At 50.7% G+C, this 24399-nt stretch overlaps 1 protein-coding gene across 1 annotated transcript in view; it reads left to right on the top strand.

Annotated features, from left to right (window-relative positions):
- The window catches only part of DNAH2 (dynein axonemal heavy chain 2), a 194374-nt gene that overhangs the window by 81357 nt on the left and 88618 nt on the right, over positions 1 to 24399 (top strand). Inside the window, exons 17-21 of the mRNA XM_066593827.1 lie at positions 5398 to 5637; positions 5724 to 5912; positions 6115 to 6262; positions 21148 to 21340; positions 21427 to 21627. Coding sequence (XP_066449924.1) covers positions 5398 to 5637; positions 5724 to 5912; positions 6115 to 6262; positions 21148 to 21340; positions 21427 to 21627 — 971 coding nt within the window. The remainder of the gene's footprint in view (positions 1 to 5397; positions 5638 to 5723; positions 5913 to 6114; positions 6263 to 21147; positions 21341 to 21426; positions 21628 to 24399) is intronic.

The raw sequence follows: 24399 nt of genomic DNA, 5'->3' as shown, positions 1-24399 counted from the left end.
ATGAGGGGAATTAGAGGAGAGTACACCTAGTATAAGATAGCAATCAGAGGGGAGAGAATACATCTAGTATAAGAGAACAGTCAGGAGAGTGCACCCAGCAAAGGAGAGAAAGTATATTTGGCATAAAAGGGCAATCAAAGGAAAGTACACCTAGTATAGGAGAGCAGTCAGAGGAGAGTACACCCAGTACAAGGAGGCAGCCAGTGGAGAGAAGACCTAGTATAAGAGAGCAGTCAGTGGAGAGTACACCCAGTACAAGGAAGCAGCCAGTGGAGAGAAGACCTAGTATAAAAGAGCAGTCAGCGGAGAGAAGACCTAGTATAAGAGAGCAGTCAGAGGAGAGTACACCCAATACAAGGAAGCAGCCAGTGGAGAGAAGACCTAGTATAAAAGAGCAGCCAGTGGAGAGAAGACCTAGTATAAAAGAGCAATCAGTGGAGAGAAGACCTAGTATAAGAGAGCAGTCAGTGGAGAGAAGACCTAGTATAAGAGAGCAGTCAGTGGAGAGAAGACCTAGTATAAGAGAGCAGTCAGTGGAGAGAAGACCTAGTATAAGAGAGCAGTCAGTGGAGAGAAGACCTAGTATAAGAGAGCAGTCAGTGGAGAGAAGACCTAGTATAAGAGAGCAGTCAGTGGAGAGAAGACCTAGTATAAGAGAGCAGTCAGTGGAGAGAAGACCTAGTATAAGAGAGCAGTCAGCGGAGAGAAGACCTAGTATAAGAGAGCAGTCAGCGGAGAGAAGACCTAGTATAAGAGAGCAGTCAGCGGAGAGAAGACCTAGTATAAGAGAGCAGTCAGCGGAGAGAAGACCTAGTATAAGAGAGCAGTCAGTGGGAAGAAGACCTAGTATAAGAGAGCAGTCAGTGGGAAGAAGACCTAGTATCAGGGCGAGCACCCACTGGCGTTTTTTTACCTGCGTTTTGCGTTTTGCGTTTTGCGTTTTTCCTGCACAGGCATAGAGATAACATGTGTTCCTGTCCACTGGCGTTTTTTTTGCGTTGCGTTTGCGTTTTTAACATAGGAGCTGTCAGTTGCATATGTGTCCTTATTTTTCTCCATGGAAATTAATGGAAAAGCCGCGAAAACGCCGCGAAAACGCCGCGAAAAACGCCGCGGAAAACGGGCGGAAAAAACGCGGGAAACGCGCCGAAAACGCTGCGTTTTTTCCCCGCGGAAAACGCAAACGCCAGTGGGTGCTCGCCCTCAGAGAGCAGTCAGTGGAGAGAAGACCTAGTATAAGAGAGCAGTCAGTGGAGAGAAGACCTAGTATAAGAGCGCAGTCAGTGGAGAGAAGACCTAGTATAAGAGCGCAGTCAGTGGAGAGAAGACCTAGTATAAGAGAGCAGTCAGTGGAGAGAAGACCTAGTATAAGAGAGCAGTCAGTGGAGAGAAGACCTAGTATAAGAGAGCAGTCAGCGGAGAGAAGACCAAGTATAAGAGAGCAGTCAGTGGAGAGAAGACCTAGTATAAGAGAGCAGTCAAGGGAGAGAAGACCTAGTATAAGAGAGCAGTCAGTGGAGAGAAGACCTAGTATAAGAGAGCAGTCAGAGGAGAGAAGACCTAGTATAAGAGAGCAGTCAGTGGAGAGAAGACCTAGTATAAGAGAGCAGTCAGTGGAGAGAAGACCAAGTATAAGAGAGCAGTCAGTGGAGAGAAGACCTAGTATAAGAGAGCAGTCAGTGGAGAGAAGACCTAGTATAAGAGCGCAGTCAGTGGAGAGAAGACCTAGTATAAGAGAGCAGTCAGTGGAGAAAAGACCTAGTATAAGAGAGCAGTCAGTGGAGAGAAGACCTAGTATAAGAGCGCATTCAGTGGAGAGAAGACCTAGTATAAGAGCGCAGTCAGTGGAGAGAAGACCTAGTATAAGAGAGCAGTCAGTGGAGAGAAGACCTAGTATAAGAGAGCAGTCAGTGGAGAGAAGACCTAGTATAAGAGAGCAGTCAGCGGAGAGAAGACCAAGTATAAGAGAGCAGTCAGTGGAGAGAAGACCTAGTATAAGAGAGCAGTCAAGGGAGAGAAGACCTAGTATAAGAGAGCAGTCAGTGGAGAGAAGACCTAGTATAAGAGAGCAGTCAGAGGAGAGAAGACCTAGTATAAGAGAGCAGTCAGTGGAGAGAAGACCTAGTATAAGAGAGCAGTCAGTGGAGAGAAGACCAAGTATAAGAGAGCAGTCAGTGGAGAGAAGACCTAGTATAAGAGAGCAGTCAGTGGAGAGAAGACCTAGTATAAGAGCGCAGTCAGTGGAGAGAAGACCTAGTATAAGAGAGCAGTCAGTGGAGAAAAGACCTAGTATAAGAGAGCAGTCAGTGGAGAGAAGACCTAGTATAAGAGCGCATTCAGTGGAGAGAAGACCTAGTATAAGAGCGCAGTCAGTGGAGAGAAGACCTAGTATAAGAGAGCAGTCAGTGGAGAGAAGACCTAGTATAAGAGAGCAGTCAGTGGAGAGAAGACCTAGTATAAGAGAGCAGTCAGTGGAGAGAAGACCAAGTATAAGAGAGCAGTCAGTGGAGAGAAGACCTAGTATAAGAGAGCAGTCAGTGGAGAGAAGACCAAGTATAAGAGAGCAGTCAGTGGAGAGAAGACCTAGTATAAGAGAGCAGTCAGTGGAGAGAAGACCAAGTATAAGAGAGCAGTTAGGAGAGTGCACCTAGTACCATGATAGGCTATCACTCGTGGCAGAGCATGCTTGCTTTCCAAGTATGGGGTATTTGCAATGGGTCCATAGGTGACTATAGGGACCTATTCTTGATCCGCAGGTTCTTTCGCAGTGGGGACATTTGTTTCCAAGTGAAATACGGTCCCAGCAAAGGCTGGCTTGGCGTGCTTTCCTCTTGATAAGTTTCTCCCTTTCATCCTCTATTTGTGCCTCTTCAAAATTCACAGCGCTGTTGGTAACGGCTGGCCCCCAAATTGAGCGCTCAAGGGCTGGGGCTTCCTAGTTCTCGATGTCTGTACCACAGTTTTTAAGGTTAGCTTTTAGCCCATCTTTAAATCTCTTTTGCTGTCCACCAACATTCCATTTTCCATTCTTGAGCTGAGAGTATAGTAATTGCTTTGGGACACGGTAATCAGGCATTGGCACAATGTGGCCAGTCCAGAGAAGTTGTTGGCGAAGGATCTTCACTTCAATGCTGAGGGTCTTTGCGTCTTCCAGAATGCTGACATTTGTCCGCCTGTCTTCCCAAGAGAATTGTTCCAGGAGTTGAGTGACGTTTGTAGACGTTCGTAGGTCCACGTTTCCCAGGCGTATAACGGGGTTGGAAGGACAATAGCTTTAGAGACAAGCATCTTGGTATCCCTACGAATGAACAGTCCTCAAACACACTCTGCTTCATTCACGTAAATGCTGCACTCGCAGAGCTCAGACGATGTTGTATTTCGACGTTTGGAGGCGATCTTGATGGCCATTGTAGATCGAATTAACCTGTGGTCTGTCCGGCAATCATCAGCGCCTGTCATGGCTCTTGTGAGAAGTATATCGCAGCGGACTCTGGTACGTCTAATTACAATAGTCTAAGTTTTGGCCGGGGGTGCTTCCACGATGTCTTACACTTATTTTTCTGGTGGAAGAGTGTGTTGGTGATAAGAAGGTTATGTTCTGCACATTTGGTAAGAAGTAGGATGTCATTCGAGTTGCTGTTTCCAACTCCGTCTTTTCCTATAGTCCCTGGCCACAGGTAGACTTCTCATCCAGCTCCTGTATTAAAATCAACCAGGAGGATGATTTTGTCTCGATAGGATGGTGTCCAGCTGGCAGTAACATTTTTCTTTGATGTCTTCGTCAGCACCTAATGTTGGTGCATAGGCACTTATGATAGTTGCCTGCTGGTTTTTGGCAAGTTTATTTCGGAGAGTTGAGAGTCGTTCATTGATGCGGACGGGCGTTTCAGACAGGTCGTTTTTGATTGCAAAGCCAACTCCGTGTATTCTTCGTTCTTGTTCAGGCGGGCCCTTCCAAGGTGTAGTCTCCGTTTTCTTCCTTCAGCCATCTCTCTCCTGCTCTCCGAGTCTCTTGGAGCGCTGCTATATCAATGTTAGAATGCCTCAGTTCCCTTCCTACAATCTCAGTCCTGCGCTCAGGGCGTTCACTGTCTGCGTTGTCCAATAGTGTCAATGTTCCTTGTCCGGAAGTTCGCTTTTCTTTTTTGACCGCAAGGTGGTGACCCCTCTGTATGCGGTGGTCCAGTCAGGTAAGAGAGAGGCAGACTATGCTTAGGGCACCTTTTCTAGCCCCCTCCCCATGTGGGGTGAGCAGAGTGGGTCCTAAATAGGACTGCTCAGTCATGGATACAGCTGCTGTACTGTTCAGCTGCCTTAGCCCCTGAGATAGAATGACTGATTTCATATCCACCGCCCATGTGCCAGTCTGTGGCTACTGGCTTCCAGATTCTACAGTCCTGCCCCCGTCACCACTCGCTGATCACCATGGGACTTTTTCATTTTCTTGGAAGACGCCTGTGCATGAGTTTAATTTATGTGTGGAGATCCGTGCACATCGGATCAACACCCAGTCTTCACAGAATGAGGTTCCCATCCAGTGGCATGGTTAACCCAATGACCGGTGGCTTCTCATTAGCCTTACCCCGCCTTCAGAGCCGGTGTAACATGTACCATGTTGTCATCTGCCTGCTCCACCGTTGAAGCCTTCAGATAATGCTTGGTCTGGCTCCTCCCATGTAGCCTTACCGCCCAGGGAGGCCCTTCTCGGGTCATATGACTCTGACGGCTTCGCCCGCAGGTTCACTGGGACACGCAAACCCCCTCACCATGAGAAGGTGACAATCCATTGAGGGGGTGGGTGTTCGGCTAGTATAAGGGAGCAGTCAGAGAAGTGTGCAGCTAGTATAAGGGAGCAGTCAGAAGACAGTACACCCAGTATAAGGCAGCAGTCAGGAGAGAGAATACACCTGGTATAAGGGAGCAGTCAGAGAAGTGTGCAGCTAGTGTAAGGGAGCAGTCAGAAGACAGTACACCCAGTATAGGGCAGCAGTGAGGAGAGAGTATACCTGGTATAAGGGAGCAGTCAGAGAAGTGTGCAGTAGTGTAAGGGAGCAGTCAGAAGACAGTACACCCAGTATAGGGCAGCAGTCAGGAGAGAGAATATACCTGGTATAAGGGAGCAGTCAGAGAAGTGTGCAGCTAGTGTAAGGGAGCAGTCAGAAGACAGTACACCCAGTATAGGGCAGCAGTGAGGAGAGAGTATACCTGGTATAAGGGAGCAGTCAGAGAAGTGTGCAGCTAGTGTAAGGGAGCAGTCAGAAGACAGTACACCCAGTATAAGGGAGTATAGTATAGCTAATATAGCAATGAATGGTGAGGGTAGTAGTCCTTCCAATATAACCAGCTGCCATGGAAGTGGCTCTTTCTTAATTTCATGATGTGACCTCCTCTGTCCAGATACAACAAATTGTGGACAACTACAAGGCCTCCAACCTGAACATTTCCTGCTGCGCTCAGGCAATAAGCGAGGCGCTGCTACTCCACATTGATGGCAAACGAGTCTTCCGAGACTTGGAGTTTCAAGAGATGCAGGAAGAACACCGGAGGATTATTCATGGCCGCCTGCAGAACCTCCATGATGAAATCTGCAGGCTTATGAGGGCTACCTATGAGGTCTTCCGATCAGATGGCCCTGAGGTAGGTCTCATGCCAGCCCGTTGGCAGGGAGCTCTTTAAGCTTCCGGTGGCAGTTCTACAATGACGTTGTGGTTCTCACCCGGCAGGTCCAGCAGCATTGGGTGAATTACACTGAGAAAATGGATCGTCTGATTGAAGAGGCTTTTAGACTAAACATCAAGTGGTCACTTCAGGAGCTCTCAAAGGCTATTAACGGTGACACCAAAACCACACAGAGCCCCCTCTTCAGAGTGATGGTCATACTGCAGAATGACGTGCCTGGGTCCACAGCAGAGGTAGAACCTCAACAATACATTGCGTTAGACCAGTTGTCTCCAGCCTGTGGCTCTCCAGTTGTCGAGGCATGTTGAGTGTTCCTGCTGAAGAGCCACAGGTTGAAGGCATTGCCATATGTCACTTTTCTATATCGCTGTGCCATTAGAGGGCACTGTATAGCAATGACATCCTTCTCCATACGGTAACACTTTGTCTCCACAGGTGGAGTTCTCTCCCACCCTCTTGCAGCTGGCGAACATCGTCAATAGCGTTGGCTCCGAAATTTTCACCACAGTGTCCACGTTCAGGAGACTTCCAGACATACTGACTAAGAAGAAATCTCAGCGGGACCCCATACACTCCATCTTGGGTAACTATCAGATCAGAGCAGCAAGTTGACAGTGGTCACACAGGTTGCCATGAATGAAAAATGGTTGCACAAGTTGGCATCACATTGAAACACCGGTCTTATTAGGCTGCCTCTTATTAAAGGCCTTGGCAGGTGCCGCCAGTGTCAGGAGAGCCGCATCTTAGTCCCATGGTGTGGCTTCCGGTGCTCAAACTCACTGCTTGTCTGATAGCGAGCGGCTTGTTCCAAAACATGACTACAGCCTGCTTGTGGTATCAGCTCTTAGAAGAATGCAGCAATCCTCCTCAGTGACGTCCGAAGTGGCAAAAGTGCTCCGACCAGGATGCGGGGAGGCCGACCAGCTTAGTACGGTCTATTAACTATAAGCAGGGCCAGTCTACTGTACATCCAATCAGGATGCGGGGAGGCCGACCAGCTTAGTACTGTCTATTAACTATAAGCTGGGCCAGCCTACTGTACATCCGATCAGGATGCGGGGAGGCCGACCAGCTTAGTACGGTCTATTAACTATAAGCAGGGCCAGTCTACTGTACATCCAATCAGGATGCGGGGAGGCCGACCAGCTTAGTACGGTCTATTAACTATAAGCAGGGCCAGTCTACTGTACATCCGATCAGGATGCGGGGAGGCCGACCAGCTTAGTACGGTCTATTAACTATAAGCAGGGCCAGCCTACTGTACATATGGTCAGGATGCGGGGAGGCCGACCAGCTTAGTACGGTCTATAAACTATAAGCTGGGCCAGCCTACTGTACCACCAATCAGGATGCGGGGAGGCTGACCAGCTTAGTACGGTCTATTAACTATAAGCAGGGCCAGCCTACTGTACATCCGATCAGGATGCGGGGAGGCCGACCAGCTTAGTACGGTCTATTAACTATAAGCAGGGCCAGCCTACTGTACATATGGTCAGGATGCGGGGAGGCCGACCAGCTTAGTACGGTCTATTAATTATAAGCAGGGACAGCCTACTGTACATATGGTCAGGATGCGGGGAGGCAGCTTAGTACGGTCTACTAACTATAAGCAGGGCCAGCCTACTGTACATCCAATCAGGATGCGGGGAGGCCGACCAGCTTAGTACGGTCTACTAACTATAAGCAGGGCCAGTCTACTGTACATCCAATCAGGATGCGGGGAGGCCGACCAGCTTAGTACGGTCTACTAACTATAAGCAGGGCCAGTCTACTGTACATCCGACCAGGATGCGGGGAGGCCGACCAGCTTAGTACGGTCTACTAACTATAAGCAGGGCCAGTCTACTGTACATCCAATCAGGATGCGGGGAGGCCGACCAGCTTAGTACGGTCTACTAACTAGAAGCAGGGCCAGTCTACTGTACATCCAATCAGGATGCGGGGAGGCCGACCAGCTTAGTACGGTCTACTAACTATAAGCAGGGCCAGCCTACTGTACATCCGATCAGGATGCGGGGAGGCCGACCAGCTTAGTACGGTCTATTAACTATAAGCAGGGCCAGTCTACTGTACAGCCGATCAGGATGCGGGGAGGCCGACCAGCTTAGTACGGTCTATTAACTATAAGCAGGGCCAGTCTACTGTACATCCGATCAGGATGCGGGGAGGCCGACCAGCTTAGTACGGTCTATTAACTATAAGCAGGGCCTGCCTACTGTACATCCAATCAGGATGCGGGGGGCTGAGCAGCTTAGTACGGTCTACTAACTATAAGCAGGGCCAGCCTACTGTACATCCAATCAGGATGCGGGGAGGCCGACCAGCTTAGTATAGTCTATTAACTATAAGCAGGGCCAGCCTACTGTACATCCGACCAGGATGCGGGGAGGCCGACCAGCTTAGTACGGTCTATAAACTATAAGCAGGGCCAGTCTACTGTACATCCAATCAGGATGGGGGGAGGCCGACCAGCTTAGTACGGTCTACTAACTATAAGCAGGGCCAGCCTACTGTACATATGGTCAGGATGCGGGGAGGCCGACCAGCTTAGTACGGTCTATAAACTATAAGCAGGGCCAGTCTACTGTACATCCGATCAGGATGCGGGGAGGCCGACCAGCTTAGTACGGTCTACTAACTATAAGCAGGGCCAGCCTACTGTACATATGGTCAGGATGCGGGGAGGCCGACCAGCTTAGTACGGTCTATAAACTATAAGCAGGGCCAGTCTACTGTACATCCAATCAGGATGCGGGGAGGCCGACCAGCTTAGTACGGTCTATTAACTATAAGCAGGGCCAGTCTACTGTACATCCGATCAGGATGCGGGGAGGCCAACCAGCTTAGTATAGTCTATTAACTATAAGCAGGGCCAGCCTACTGTACATCCGATCAGGATGCGGGAGGCCGACCAGCTTAGTACCGTGTATTAACTATAAGCAGGGCCAGCCTACTGTACATCCGATCAAGATGCGGGGAGGCCGACCAGCTTAGTACGGTCTATTAACTATAAGCAGGGCCAGTCTAGTGTACATATGGTCAGGATGCGGGGAGGCCGACCAGCTTAGTACGGTCTATTAACTATAAGCAGGGCCAGTCTACTGTACATCCGATCAGGATGCGGGGAGGCCGACCAGCTTAGTACGGTCTACTAACTATAAGCAGGGCCAGCCTACTGTACATCCGATCAGGATGCAGGGAGGCCGACCAGCTTAGTACGGTCTATTAACTATAAGCTGGGCCAGCCTACTGTACATCCGATCAGGATGCGGGGAGGCCGACCAGCTTAGTACGGTCTATTAACTATAAGCAGGGCCAGTCTACTGTACATCCGATCAGGATGCGGGGAGGCCGACCAGCTTAGTACTGTCTATTAACTATAAGCAGGGCCAGCCTACTGTACATCCGATCAGGATGCGGGGAGGCCGACCAGCTTAGTACTGTCTACTAACTATAAGCAGGGCCAGCCTACTGTACATATGGTCAGGATGCGGGGCGGCCGACCAGCTTAGTACTGTCTATTAACTATAAGCAGGGCCAGTCTACTGTACATATGGTCAGGATGCGGGGCGGCCGACCAGCGTAGTACGGTCTATTAACTATAAGCAGGGCCAGCCTACTGTACATCCGATCAGGATGCGGGGAGGCCGACCAGCTTAGTACGGTCTACTAACTATAAGCAGGGCCAGCCTACTGTACATCCAATCAGGATGCGGGGAGGCCGACCAGCTTAGTACGGTCTATTAACTATAAGCAGGGCCAGCCTACTGTACATATGGTCAGGATGCGGGGAGGCCGACCAGCTTAGTACGGTCTATTAACTATAAGCTGGGCCAGCCTACTGTACATCCGATCAGGATGCGGGGAGGCCGACCAGCTTAGTACTGTCTATTAACTATAAGCAGGGCCAGTCTACTGTACATCCGATCAGGATGCGGGGAGGCCGACCAGCTTAGTACGGTCTACTAACTATAAGCAGGGCCAGCCTACTGTACATCCGATCAGGATGCGGGGAGGCAGCTTAGTATGGTCTACTAACTATAAGCAGGGCCAGTCTACTGTACATCCGATCAGGATGCGGGGAGGCCGACCAGCTTAGTACGGTCTATTAACTATAAGCAGGGCCAGCCTACTGTACATATGGTCAGGATGCGGGGAGGCCGACCAGCTTAGTATGGTCTATTAACTATAAGCAGGGCCAGTCTACTGTACATCCGATCAGGATGGGGGGAGGCCGACCAGCTTAGTACGGTCTATTAACTATAAGCAGGGCCTGTCTACTGTACATCCGATCAGGATGGGGGGAGGCCGACCAGCTTAGTACGGTCTATTAACTATAAGCAGGAATAGCCTACTGTATATCCGATCAGGATGCGGGGAGGCCGACCAGCTTAGTACGGTCTGTTAACTATAAGCAGGGCCAGTCTACTGTATATCCGATCAGGATGGGGGGAGGCCTACCAGCTCAGTATGGTCTATTAACTATAAGCAGGGCCAGTCTACTGTATATCCGATCAGGATGGGGGGAGGCCTACCAGCTTAGTACGGTCTATTAACTATATGCAGGGCCAGTCTACTGTACATCCAATCAGGATGCGGGGAGGCCGACCAGCTTAGTACGGTCTATTAACTATAAGCAGGGCCAGCCTACTGTACATCCGATCAGGATGCGGGGAGGCCGACCAGCTTAGTACTGTCTATTAACTATAAGCAGGGCCAGCCTACTGTACATATGGTCAGGATGCGGGGAGGCCGACCAGCTTAGTACGGTCTATTAACTATAAGCAGGGCCAGTCTAGTGTACATATGGTCAGGATGCGGGGAGGCCGACCAGCTTAGTACTGTCTATTAACTATAAGCAGGGCCAGCCTACTGTACATCCGATCAGGATGCGGGGAGGCCGACCAGCTTAGTACGGTCTATTAACTATAAGCAGGGCCAGCCTACTGTACATCCGATCAGGATGCGGGGAGGCCGACCAGCTTAGTACGGTCTACTAACTATAAGCAGGGCCAGCCTACTGTACATCCGATAAGGATGCGGGGAGGCCGACCAGCTTAGTACGGTCTACTAACTATAAGCAGGGCCAGCCTACTGTACATCCAATCAGGATGCGGGGAGGCAGCTTAGTACGGTCTATTAACTATAAGCAGGGCCAGCCTACTGTACATCCGATCAGGATGCGGGAGGCCGACCAGCTTAGTATGGTCTATTAACTATAAGCAGGGCCAGTCTACTGTACATATGATCAGGATGCGGGAGGCCGACCAGCTTAGTACGGTCTATTAACTATAAGCAGGGCCAGTCTACTGTACATCCGACCAGGATGCGGGGAGGCCGACCAGCTTAGTACGGTCTATTAACTATAAGCAGGGCCAGCCTACTGTACATCCGATCAGGATGCGGGGAGGCCGACCAGCTTAGTACGGTCTATTAACTATAAGCAGGGCCAGCCTACTGTACATCCGATCAGGATGCGGGGAGGCCGACCAGCTTAGTATGGTCTATTAACTATAAGCAGGGCCAGTCTACTGTACATCCGACCAGGATGCGGGGAGGCCGACCAGCTTAGTACGGTCTATTAACTATAAGCAGGGCCAGCCTACTGTACATCCGATCAGGATGCGGGGAGGCCGACCAGCTTAGTACGGTCTATTAACTATAAGCAGGGCCAGCCTACTGTACATCCGATCAGGATGCGGGGAGGCCGACCAGCTTAGTACGGTCTATTAACTATAAGCAGGGCCAGCCTACTGTACATATGGTCAGGATGCGGGGCGGCCGACCAGCTTAGTACTGTCTATTAACTATAAGCAGGGCCTGTCTACTGTACATATGGTCAGGATGCGGGGAGGCCGACCAGCGTAGTACGGTCTATTAACTATAAGCAGGGCCAGCCTACTGTACATCCGATCAGGATGCGGGGAGGCCGACCAGCTTAGTACGGTCTACTAACTATCAGCAGGGCCAGTCTACTGTACATCCGATCAGGATGCGGGGAGGCTGACCAGCTTAGTACGGTCTACTAACTATAAGCTGGGCCAGCCTACTGTACATATGGTCAGGATGCGGGGAGGCCGACCAGCGTAGTGCGGTCTATTAACTATAAGCAGGGCCAGTCTACTGTACATCCGATCAGGATGCGGGGAGGCCGACCAGCTTAGTACGGTCTACTAACTATCAGCAGGGCCAGTCTACTGTACATCCGATCAGGATGCGGGGAGGCCGACCAGCTTAGTACGGTCTATTAACTATAAGCTGGGCCAGCCTACTGTACATCCGATCAGGATGCGGGGAGGCCGACCAGCGTAGTACGGTCTATTAACTATAAGCAGGGCCAGCCTACTCTACATCAAATCAGGATGCGGGGAGGCCGACCAGCTTAGTATGGTCTACTAACTATAAGCAGGGCCAGCCTACTGTACATCCGATCAGGATGCGGGGAGGCCGACCAGCTTAGTACGGTCTACTAACTATAAGCAGGGCCAGCCTACTGTACATCCAATCAGGATGCGGGGCGGCCGACCAGCTTAGTACGGTCTATTAATTATAAGCAGGGCCAGCCTACTGTACATCCGACCAGGATGCGGGGAGGCCGACCAGCTTAGAATGGTCTATTAACTATAAGCAGGGCCAGCCTACTGTACATATGGTCAGGCTGCGGGGAGGCCGACCAGCTTAGTACGGTCTATTAACTATAAGCAGGGCCAGCCTACTGTACATCCGATCAGGATGCGGGGAGGCCGACCAGCTTAGTACGGTCTATTAACTATAAGCAGGGCCAGTCTAGTGTACATATGGTCAGGATGCGGGGAGGCCGACCAGCTTAGTACGGTCTATTAACTATAAGCAGGGCCAGTCTAGTGTACATATGGTCAGGATGCGGGGAGGCCGACCAGCTTAGTACGGTCTATTAACTATAAGCAGGGCCAGTCTACTGTACTTCCGATCAGGATGCGGGGAGGCCGACCAGCTTAGTACTGTCTATTAACTATAAGCAGGGCCAGCCTACTGTACATCCGATCAGGATGCGGGGAGGCTGACCAGCTTAGTACGGTCTATTAACTATAAGCAGGGCCAGCCTACTGTACATCCGATCAGGATGCGGGGAGGCCGACCAGCTTAGTACTGTCTATTAACTATAAGCAGGGCCAGCCTACTGTACATCCGATCAGGATGCGGGGAGGCCGACCAGCTTAGTACTGTCTACTAACTATAAGCAGGGCCAGCCTACTGTACATATGGTCAGGATGCGGGGCGGCCGACCAGCTTAGTACTGTCTATTAACTATAAGCAGGGCCAGTCTACTGTACATATGGTCAGGATGCGGGGCGGCCGACCAGCGTAGTACGGTCTATTAACTATAAGCAGGGCCAGCCTACTGTACATCCGATCAGGATGCGGGGAGGCCGACCAGCTTAGTACGGTCTACTAACTATAAGCAGGGCCAGCCTACTGTACATCCAATCAGGATGCGGGGAGGCCGACCAGCTTAGTACGGTCTATTAACTATAAGCAGGGCCAGCCTACTGTACATATGGTCAGGATGCGGGGAGGCCGACCAGCTTAGTACGGTCTATTAACTATAAGCTGGGCCAGCCTACTGTACATCCGATCAGGATGCGGGGAGGCCGACCAGCTTAGTACTGTCTATTAACTATAAGCAGGGCCAGTCTACTGTACATCCGATCAGGATGCGGGGAGGCCGACCAGCTTAGTACGGTCTACTAACTATAAGCAGGGCCAGTCTACTGTACATCCGATCAGGATGCGGGGAGGCCGACCAGCTTAGTACGGTCTATTAACTATAAGCAGGGCCAGCCTACTGTACATCCGATCAGGATGCGGGGAGGCCGACCAGCTTAGTACGGTCTATTAACTATAAGCAGGGCCAGCCTACTGTACATATGGTCAGGATGCGGGGAGGCCGACCAGCTTAGTACGGTCTATTAACTATAAGCAGGGCCTGTCTACTGTACATCCGATCAGGATGCGGGGAGGCCGACCAGCTTAGTACGGTCTACTAACTATAAGCAGGGCCAGCCTACTGTACATCTGATCAGGATGCGGGGAGGCCGACCAGCTTAGTACGGTCTACTAACTATAAGCAGGGCCAGCCTACTGTACATCTGATCAGGATGCGGGGAGGCCGACCAGCTTAGTACGGTCTATTAACTATAAGCAGGGCCTGTCTACTGTACATCCGATCAGGATGGGGGGAGGCCGACCAGCTTAGTACGGTCTATTAACTATAAGCAGGAATAGCCTACTGTACAGCCGATCAGGATGCGGGGAGGCCGACCAGCTTAGTACGGTCTGTTAACTATAAGCAGGGCCAGTCTACTGTATATCCGATCAGGATGGGGGGAGGCCTACCAGCTCAGTATGGTCTATTAACTATAAGCAGGGCCAGTCTACTGTATATCCGATCAGGATGGGGGGAGGCCTACCAGCTTAGTACGGTCTATTAACTATATGCAGGGCCAGCCTACTGTACATCCGATCAGGATGCGGGGAGGTCGACCAGCTTAGTACTGTCTACTAACTATAAGCAGGGCCAGCCTACTGTACATCCGATCAGGATGCGGGGAGGCCGACCAGCTTAGTACTGTCTACTAACTATAAGCAGGGCCAGCCTACTGTACATATGGTCAGGATGCGGGGCGGCCGACCAGCTTAGTACTGTCTATTAACTATAAGCAGGGCCAGTCTACTGTACATATGGTCAGGATGCGGGGCGGCCGACCAGCGTAGTACGGTCTATTAACTATAAGCAGGGCCAGCCTACTGTACATCCGATCAGGATGCGGGGAGGCCGACCAGCTTAGTACGGTCTACTAACTATAAGCAGGGCCAGCCTACTGTACATCCAATCAGGATGCGGGGAGGCCGACCAGCTTAGTACGGTCTATTAACTATAAGCAGGGCCAGCCTACTGTACATATGGTCAGGATGCGGGGAGGCCGACCAGCTTAGTACGGTCTATTAACTATAAGCTGGGCCAGCCTACTGTACATCCGATCAGGATGCGGGGAGGCCGACCAGCTTAGTACGGTCTATTAACTATAAGCAGGGCCAGCCTACTGTACATCCGACCAGGATGCGGGAGGCCGACCAGCTTAGTACTGTCTATTAACTATAAGCAGGGCCAGTCTACTGTACATCCGATCAGGATGCGGGGAGGCCGACCAGCTTAGTACGGTCTACTAACTATAAGCAGGGCCAGTCTACTGTACATCCGATCAGGATGCGGGGAGGCCGACCAGCTTAGTACGGTCTATTAACTATAAGCAGGGCCAGCCTACTGTACATCCGATCAGGATGCGGGGAGGCCGACCAGCTTAGTACGGTCTATTAACTATAAGCAGGGCCAGCCTACTGTACATATGGTCAGGATGCGGGGAGGCCGACCAGCTTAGTACGGTCTACTAACTATAAGCAGGGCCAGCCTACTGTACATCCGATCAGGATGCGGGGAGGCCGACCAGCTTAGTACGGTCTATTAACTATAAGCAGGGCCAGCCTACTGTACATCTGATCAGGATGCGGGGAGGCCGACCAGCTTAGTACGGTCTACTAACTATAAGCAGGGCCAGCCTACTGTACATCTGATCAGGATGCGGGGAGGCCGACCAGCTTAGTACGGTCTATTAACTATAAGCAGGGCCTGTCTACTGTACATCCGATCAGGATGGGGGGAGGCCGACCAGCTTAGTACGGTCTATTAACTATAAGCAGGAATAGCCTACTGTACAGCCGATCAGGATGCGGGGAGGCCGACCAGCTTAGTACGGTCTGTTAACTATAAGCAGGGCCAGTCTACTGTATATCCGATCAGGATGGGGGGAGGCCTACCAGCTTAGTACGGTCTACTAACTATCAGCAGGGCCAGTCTACTGTACATCCGATCAGGATGCGGGGAGGCTGACCAGCTTAGTACGGTCTACTAACTATAAGCAGGGCCTGTCTACTGTACATCCGATCAGGATGGGGGGAGGCCGACCAGCTTAGTACGGTCTATTAACTATAAGCAGGAATAGCCTACTGTACAGCCGATCAGGATGCGGGGAGGCCGACCAGCGTAGTACGGTCTATTAACTATAAGCAGGGCCAGCCTACTGTACATCCGATCAGGATGCGGGGAGGCCGACCAGCTTAGTACGGTCTACTAACTATCAGCAGGGCCAGTCTAGTGTACATCCGATCAGGATGCGGGGAGGCTGACCAGCTTAGTACGGTCTACTAACTATAAGCTGGGCCAGCCTACTGTACATATGGTCAGGATGCGGGGAGGCCGACCAGCGTAGTGCGGTCTATTAACTATAAGCAGGGCCAGTCTACTGTACATCCGATCAGGATGCGGGGAGGCCGACCAGCTTAGTACGGTCTACTAACTATCAGCAGGGCCAGTCTACTGTACATCCGATCAGGATGCGGGGAGGCCGACCAGCTTAGTACGGTCTATTAACTATAAGCTGGGCCAGCCTACTGTACATCCGATCAGGATGCGGGGAGGCCGACCAGCGTAGTACGGTCTATTAACTATAAGCAGGGCCAGCCTACTCTACATCAAATCAGGATGCGGGGAGGCCGACCAGCTTAGTATGGTCTACTAACTATAAGCAGGGCCAGCCTACTGTACATCCGATCAGGATGCGGGGAGGCCGACCAGCTTAGTACGGTCTACTAACTATAAGCAGGGCCAGCCTACTGTACATCCAATCAGGATGCGGGGCGGCCGACCAGCTTAGTACGGTCTATTAATTATAAGCAGGGCCAGCCTACTGTACATCCGACCAGGATGCGGGGAGGCCGACCAGCTTAGAATGGTCTATTAACTATAAGCAGGGCCAGCCTACTGTACATATGGTCAGGCTGCGGGGAGGCCGACCAGCTTAGTGCGGTCTATTAACTATAAGCAGGGCCAGTCTAGTGTACATATGGTCAGGATGCGGGGAGGCCGACCAGCTTAGTACGGTCTATTAACTATAAGCAGGGCCAGTCTAGTGTACATATGGTCAGGATGCGGGGAGGCCGACCAGCTTAGTACGGTCTATTAACTATAAGCAGGGCCAGTCTACTGTACTTCCGATCAGGATGCGGGGAGGCCGACCAGCTTAGTACTGTCTATTAACTATAAGCAGGGCCAGCCTACTGTACATCCGATCAGGATGCGGGGAGGCTGACCAGCTTAGTACGGTCTATTAACTATAAGCAGGGCCAGCCTACTGTACATCCGATCAGGATGCGGGGAGGCCGACCAGCTTAGTACTGTCTATTAACTATAAGCAGGGCCAGCCTACTGTACATCCGATCAGGATGCGGGGAGGCCGACCAGCTTAGTACTGTCTACTAACTATAAGCAGGGCCAGCCTACTGTACATATGGTCAGGATGCGGGGCGGCCGACCAGCTTAGTACTGTCTATTAACTATAAGCAGGGCCAGTCTACTGTACATATGGTCAGGATGCGGGGCGGCCGACCAGCGTAGTACGGTCTATTAACTATAAGCAGGGCCAGCCTACTGTACATCCGATCAGGATGCGGGGAGGCCGACCAGCTTAGTACGGTCTACTAACTATAAGCAGGGCCAGCCTACTGTACATCCAATCAGGATGCGGGGAGGCCGACCAGCTTAGTACGGTCTATTAACTATAAGCAGGGCCAGCCTACTGTACATATGGTCAGGATGCGGGGAGGCCGACCAGCTTAGTACGGTCTATTAACTATAAGCTGGGCCAGCCTACTGTACATCCGATCAGGATGCGGGGAGGCCGACCAGCTTAGTACTGTCTATTAACTATAAGCAGGGCCAGTCTACTGTACATCCGATCAGGATGCGGGGAGGCCGACCAGCTTAGTACGGTCTACTAACTATAAGCAGGGCCAGTCTACTGTACATCCGATCAGGATGCGGGGAGGCCGACCAGCTTAGTACGGTCTATTAACTATAAGCAGGGCCAGCCTACTGTACATCCGATCAGGATGCGGGGAGGCCGACCAGCTTAGTACGGTCTATTAACTATAAGCAGGGCCAGCCTACTGTACATATGGTCAGGATGCGGGGAGGCCGACCAGCTTAGTACGGTCTATTAACTATAAGCAGGGCCTGTCTACTGTACATCCGATCAGGATGCGGGGAGGCCGACCAGCTTAGTACGGTCTACTAACTATAAGCAGGGCCAGCCTACTGTACATCTGATCAGGATGCGGGGAGGCCGACCAGCTTAGTACGGTCTACTAACTATAAGCAGGGCCAGCCTACTGTACATCTGATCAGGATGCGGGGAGGCCGACCAGCTTAGTACGGTCTATTAACTATAAGCAGGGCCTGTCTACTGTACATCCGATCAGGATGGGGGGAGGCCGACCAGCTTAGTACGGTCTATTAACTATAAGCAGGAATAGCCTACTGTACAGCCGATCAGGATGCGGGGAGGCCGACCAGCTTAGTACGGTCTGTTAACTATAAGCAGGGCCAGTCTACTGTATATCCGATCAGGATGGGGGGAGGCCTACCAGCTCAGTATGGTCTATTAACTATAAGCAGGGCCAGTCTACTGTATATCCGATCAGGATGGGGGGAGGCCTACCAGCTTAGTACGGTCTACTAACTATAAGCAGGGCCAGCCTACTGTACATATGGTCAGGATGCGGGGCGGCCGACCAGCTTAGTACTGTCTACTAACTATAAGCAGGGCCAGCCTACTGTACATCCGATCAGGATGCGGGGAGGTCGACCAGCTTAGTACTGTCTACTAACTATAAGCAGGGCCAGCCTACTGTACATCCGATCAGGATGCGGGGAGGCCGACCAGCTTAGTACTGTCTACTAACTATAAGCAGGGCCAGCCTACTGTACATATGGTCAGGATGCGGGGCGGCCGACCAGCTTAGTACTGTCTATTAACTATAAGCAGGGCCAGTCTACTGTACATATGGTCAGGATGCGGGGCGGCCGACCAGCGTAGTACGGTCTATTAACTATAAGCAGGGCCAGCCTACTGTACATCCGATCAGGATGCGGGGAGGCCGACCAGCTTAGTACGGTCTACTAACTATAAGCAGGGCCAGCCTACTGTACATCCAATCAGGATGCGGGGAGGCCGACCAGCTTAGTACGGTCTATTAACTATAAGCAGGGCCAGCCTACTGTACATATGGTCAGGATGCGGGGAGGCCGACCAGCTTAGTACGGTCTATTAACTATAAGCTGGGCCAGCCTACTGTACATCCGATCAGGATGCGGGGAGGCCGACCAGCTTAGTACGGTCTATTAACTATAAGCAGGGCCAGCCTACTGTACATCCGACCAGGATGCGGGAGGCCGACCAGCTTAGTACTGTCTATTAACTATAAGCAGGGCCAGTCTACTGTACATCCGATCAGGATGCGGGGAGGCCGACCAGCTTAGTACGGTCTACTAACTATAAGCAGGGCCAGTCTACTGTACATCCGATCAGGATGCGGGGAGGCCGACCAGCTTAGTACGGTCTACTAACTATAAGCAGGGCCAGCCTACTGTACATCTGATCAGGATGCGGGGAGGCCGACCAGCTTAGTACGGTCTACTAACTATAAGCAGGGCCAGCCTACTGTACATCTGATCAGGATGCGGGGAGGCCGACCAGCTTAGTACGGTCTATTAACTATAAGCAGGGCCAGTCTACTGTACATATGGTCAGGATGCGGGGAGGCCGACCAGCTTAGTACGGTCTATTAACTATAAGCAGGGCCTGTCTACTGTACATCCGATCAGGATGGGGGGAGGCCGACCAGCTTAGTACGGTCTATTAACTATAAGCAGGAATAGCCTACTGTACAGCCGATCAGGATGCGGGGAGGCCGACCAGCTTAGTACGGTCTGTTAACTATAAGCAGGGCCAGTCTACTGTATATCCGATCAGGATGGGGGGAGGCCTACCAGCTCAGTATGGTCTATTAACTATAAGCAGGGCCAGTCTACTGTATATCCGATCAGGATGGGGGGAGGCCTACCAGCTTAGTACGGTCTATTAACTATATGCAGGGCCAGCCTACTGTACATCCGATCAGGATGCGGGGAGGCCGACCAGCTTAGTACGGTCTACTAACTATAAGCAGGGCCAGTCTACTGTACATCCGACCAGGATGCGGGGAGGCCGACCAGCTTAGTACGGTCTATTAACTATAAGCAGGGCCAGCCTACTGTACATATGGTCAGGATGCGGGGAGGCCGACCAGCTTAGTACGGTCTATTAACTATAAGCAGGGCCAGCCTACTGTACATCCGACCAGGATACGGGGGGCTGAGCAGCTTAGTACGGTCTACTAACTATAAGCAGGGCCAGCCTACTGTACATCCGACCAGGATAAGGGGAGGCTGACCAGCTTAGTACGGTCTATTAACTAGTGTATCGTCCGCGAGGAAGACGGATCTCTCTCCCCTCTGTTCCGACTTTTCTATCTGTTTTCACCATGAAGTTGCGAGCGTTTCTGCCGCTTATACACAATATTAATTGTATATGGGCAACGAAACACTCTCATCCATTGACTCCAATGGGGGCAGTCCGCGCGGAATCCGCACTAAAATAGAGTATTCTGCGATTTTTCTTCTGCTCATGGAATACGCAATTCGTATCCGCGAGTGTGCATGAAAAAGCGAAAAAATGCCTTTCAGTGCCCACGTTTTACCGCAGATCTCCCTGGCGGACGCTGATCACGGAATCCACAATCCAAATCCACCGCGTGAACCCGGCCTAATAGTGTCTGTTCCGTAGGGATCTCCGCTGTAATGAAGGCGGTGGTGTCCATGATATCGCAGAATCATCGAGTGCCGGTCCCAAGCAATAACATAAACTGGACTCTGGTTCACAACAATAGTGCACACATCCCGGTGACAGGAGAAGAGCACCGAGGACCATAGCCGTCATCTCCACAGCGCCCCCTGTCATCTGAGCTGCAAGTCCTTGTTTCTAAAGACCGTTGGCCTGACTAAAATGTGGCCCTACTTGTTTGGCTGATTCGGCACCCAGCAAGTAGCCAATGCTCCCCTCTCTCTCCTGGCATGAAGTACACCTCTCTATGGTGCCTGAGTCCTTCAGACGTCCCACATGATACCCTGCAGCCAATGGGAATTCTCTTTTAGAACTATGAGAATAATAATAGAACTGACATGCGATTACACTTTATTCCCACTAGTAGGCGACCAAACATCACATGTTAATCCTTCGCACAACAGACCTACAATATAAACCTCTTCCCAGATTTGTTGCTGTACAAACCCGAAACAGCCAATATGGCCGCCAGCCCCCTCTACAACATTACAAGTGATGACCGCTACACAGATTGCCAATGAGATTTGTCGTCCCAAGGTGCACTGCATAATGTCACCACTGATTTCCTGACCAAAGTGCTTGAACTTGCGTTGAAGGCTGTTGATCTCTTGTTGCCCATGCTTTACACTGCAGCTCTTCTTTTATCCTTCAGAACGTGATGAAGAAATCAAGAAGATTCAGAATCAGATCAGTGCAGGAATGGCGGCCAATGCTTCTCTCCTCCAGGCTTACTTGAAGACTTGGGATTCATTCCGATTGATCTGGGAGCCCCAAAAAGACACGTTGATACGGCGATACCAGAGACTTAACCCTATGGTGTCTGCATTCGATTCTGACATTGCACGGTGAGAGCGGTTGCAGCCTTCTCTTGCATTTGTCTTTCAGAGCAGTATTTTTTTCCCCTCCTCATGTAAGCCCCTTCGTCCCGCAGGTACACCGAGCTGGCCAACAATGTGCAGAAGCAGGAGACCGTGCAGAACATCCAGTTTGTGATGCTGGACTGCAGTCGGCTGAAGTACGCCTTGGTGCAGCACTGCAACGAGTGGCAGAACAAGTTCACCGGGCTTCTGAGGCACATGGCGACCGAGAAGCTGATGGAGCTTCATGCCTACCTGAGCGATAATGCTGAACGGTGAGGATCCACCTGTGCTCTAGTCACATCCAGAGCTGCATTCACAATATTGCATCCTGGCATCCTGTAATGCGGTACACTGTTTTTATAAGCAGTAGTTCTGATTACGGCGTACTGTGGTGCTTTCCTCATCCTTATCATTGGGGGGCACAGCGAGGACTTTGGCCACCGCGGCCGGACGGGGAAATCTCAAGGTCTTCTCTGTGCCCCCCAATGAACTTAACAAGAAAGTGATTTTACGGTGCGTTCTACCAAAATCCTGTTATCCTGTTCCAAAATAACACTAACAGTATGTGTCCCATTGATTTGTAGCAGGACACCCTGTCCCTGTCTTGACGCGTTTTTCACGACAGGTGTTTAACCCCTTAACAACCGCCCCATCAGGAAACTACGTCCTGCTGTTGCAGGACGTGTATAGAGGGAGGTAGCGCCGCTATCTCCCTCCATACAGCGCGGGCGTCAGCTGTTTATTACAGCTGACACCTGCGGGCAATAGCTGCGCTCGGCCGATCGCGGCTATTAACCCTTTAAATGCCGCTGTCAATTCTGACAGCGGCATTTAAATCCCCCGAACGCTGTTTGGGGGTCCGGCACGGCCCCCCGCGGTGAGATCGGAGGAGCCGTGCAGGTGTCATGGCAGCCGGGGGCCTAATGAATGGCCCCAGGGCTGCCTTAGCAGACTGCCTATCAAGCCATCCACACAGGGTGGCTTCATAGACTGCCTGTAAAAAAGCAGTATGACGTAATGCTATAGCATTACGTCAAACTGCAGGAGCGATCAAAGCATCGCATGTTAAAGTCCCCCAGGGGGACTTCAAAGTAAAGTAAAAAGAAAGATCAATAAAGTTTTTTTAATTGTTAAAAAAAAAAAAAGTTATTAAAGTTTAAATCACCCCCCTTTTGCCATATCTATTATTAAAAAATCAAAATCATAAAATAAAAATATGTATTTGGTATCGCCGCGTCCGTAAAAGTCCGATCTATCAAAGTAATGCATTATTTTTCCCGCACGGTGAACGTTGTGTGAAAAAAAAAATAAAGAACGCCAGAAATACACTTTTTTAGTTACCCTGTCTCCCAGAAAAAATGCAATAAAAAGTGATCAAAAAGTCGTATGTATTCCAAATTGATACTATCGGAAACTTCAGGACATCCCACAAAAAAATGAGCCCTTGCTCAACTACGTCGACAAAAAAATAAAAAAGTTATCGCGCGCACAAAATGACCGCAGAAAATAATTGAAAAAAATTAAATATCTTAAAAAAAAAATAAAAGTACTACAGCAAAAAAAATACTATACAAGTTTGGTATCGTAGCAATCGTACTGAGCCGTAGAATAAAAATATATTAGGTCGTTTTTGTTGCAATTTGTGTGCTGTAGAAACAGGACGCACCGAAAGATGGTGGAATGTCGTTTTTTTCCCCATTTCTCTCCGCTAAGAATTTTTAAAAAGTTTTTCAGTACATTATATGGTACAATAAATAGTGCCATTAAAAAATACAACTCGTCCCGCAAAAAACAAGCCCTCATACAGCGACGTCGATGGATAAATAAAGCAACTACGATTTTTTAAAAGGGAGTAGGAAAAAACAAAAATGGAAAAAAGCAAAAAAGCTCCGTCACTAAGGGGTTAAATCCATGTATTCTACGTCCGTTTTTGCCTTAGAAATCAATTAAAGTTTAAACTGAGCATCAGTCAAATATGCGTCAGATGCAGAAACCGCGCCTCCGAGCCGGGTGTGTGCGTGGTTTACGTAGGCTAACTTCACACGAGCGAGCGCGATGTCAGGCTGTGAATCACGGCCCGATACGGCGCTCCCCAACGGAAGATTTTGCCGCAGATGCAAGTCATTTTTGTAACACAACCGCTTCGCATCACTTTGGGGATGAAGCTGACAGCCGCGGCGCAGGATCGCAGAGTTTCTCCAGTGGTTCAGAATGAGGAGACCTCGCACAGCACCGTGTGCGCCTAACACGTGGTGCGATGATGCCACCGGCCCCATTGGGAACAATGGGCGATGCGAGAGCACGCCCAAAGATAGAACACGTCGCGGGAAAAAAAGAATCCTGTGTATGAGCCTATTCAAAAAAATGGGGTTCATATTCATGTGAGATTGGTGCGTCTCGCAACACACACCAATCTCTCACAACTTTCTCGCCTTAAGTGAATTTTGACCCAGATTTTTTTCTGCCCATCAAACCCGCCGTGTGAACCTCCCCGAAGGCTGCCTGCACACTGGCGGGAAAATCGCACGTAGCGAGACGCACAAATATGACCCCTTCTGAATAGGCTCATTGACATTAGTGATGTTTTCCTGCATGGCGATGCGATGCAGGAAACGCCTCGCAGCATCTCCTATCTTTCGGTGACAGCAGCGCCGGGGATTCCCTTCACCCCCGCAGTGATACGAAGTTATTTTCACATGAAAACGCCTCACATCCACGGGGATTTCACATGGCGGGGAGCGCGATACGGAGGCGGGATTCACAGCCTGTTGCCGCCCTCGCCCGTGTGAAGGATCCGTAGGGGTTGCTAACACAGGTGTAAGTCTTGTCCGTGCGTAAGACTGACTGCGCACAGATTCACCACAGTCAATTTCCCAATCCAAGTCAATTGGCGTACAGAAGCGGCGAGCACACGCGTGTCATCTGTATGTGCCGCCTCTCTCATGCATCGTTGCCAAGCAATGGAAAAACAATCGAATCTCCTTCCATTTCTTTTTTGCTCATGAGAAAAACATGCGATATACGAAAGTAAAGACGGACCCGCG

Source organism: Eleutherodactylus coqui, chromosome 2 (genome assembly GCF_035609145.1).
Source record: "Eleutherodactylus coqui strain aEleCoq1 chromosome 2, aEleCoq1.hap1, whole genome shotgun sequence".
NCBI classification, from domain to species: Eukaryota; Metazoa; Chordata; class Amphibia; order Anura; family Eleutherodactylidae; genus Eleutherodactylus; species Eleutherodactylus coqui.
Note: the sequence above shows the minus strand (reverse complement) of the source record. Positions and strands in the feature narration are given on the sequence as shown.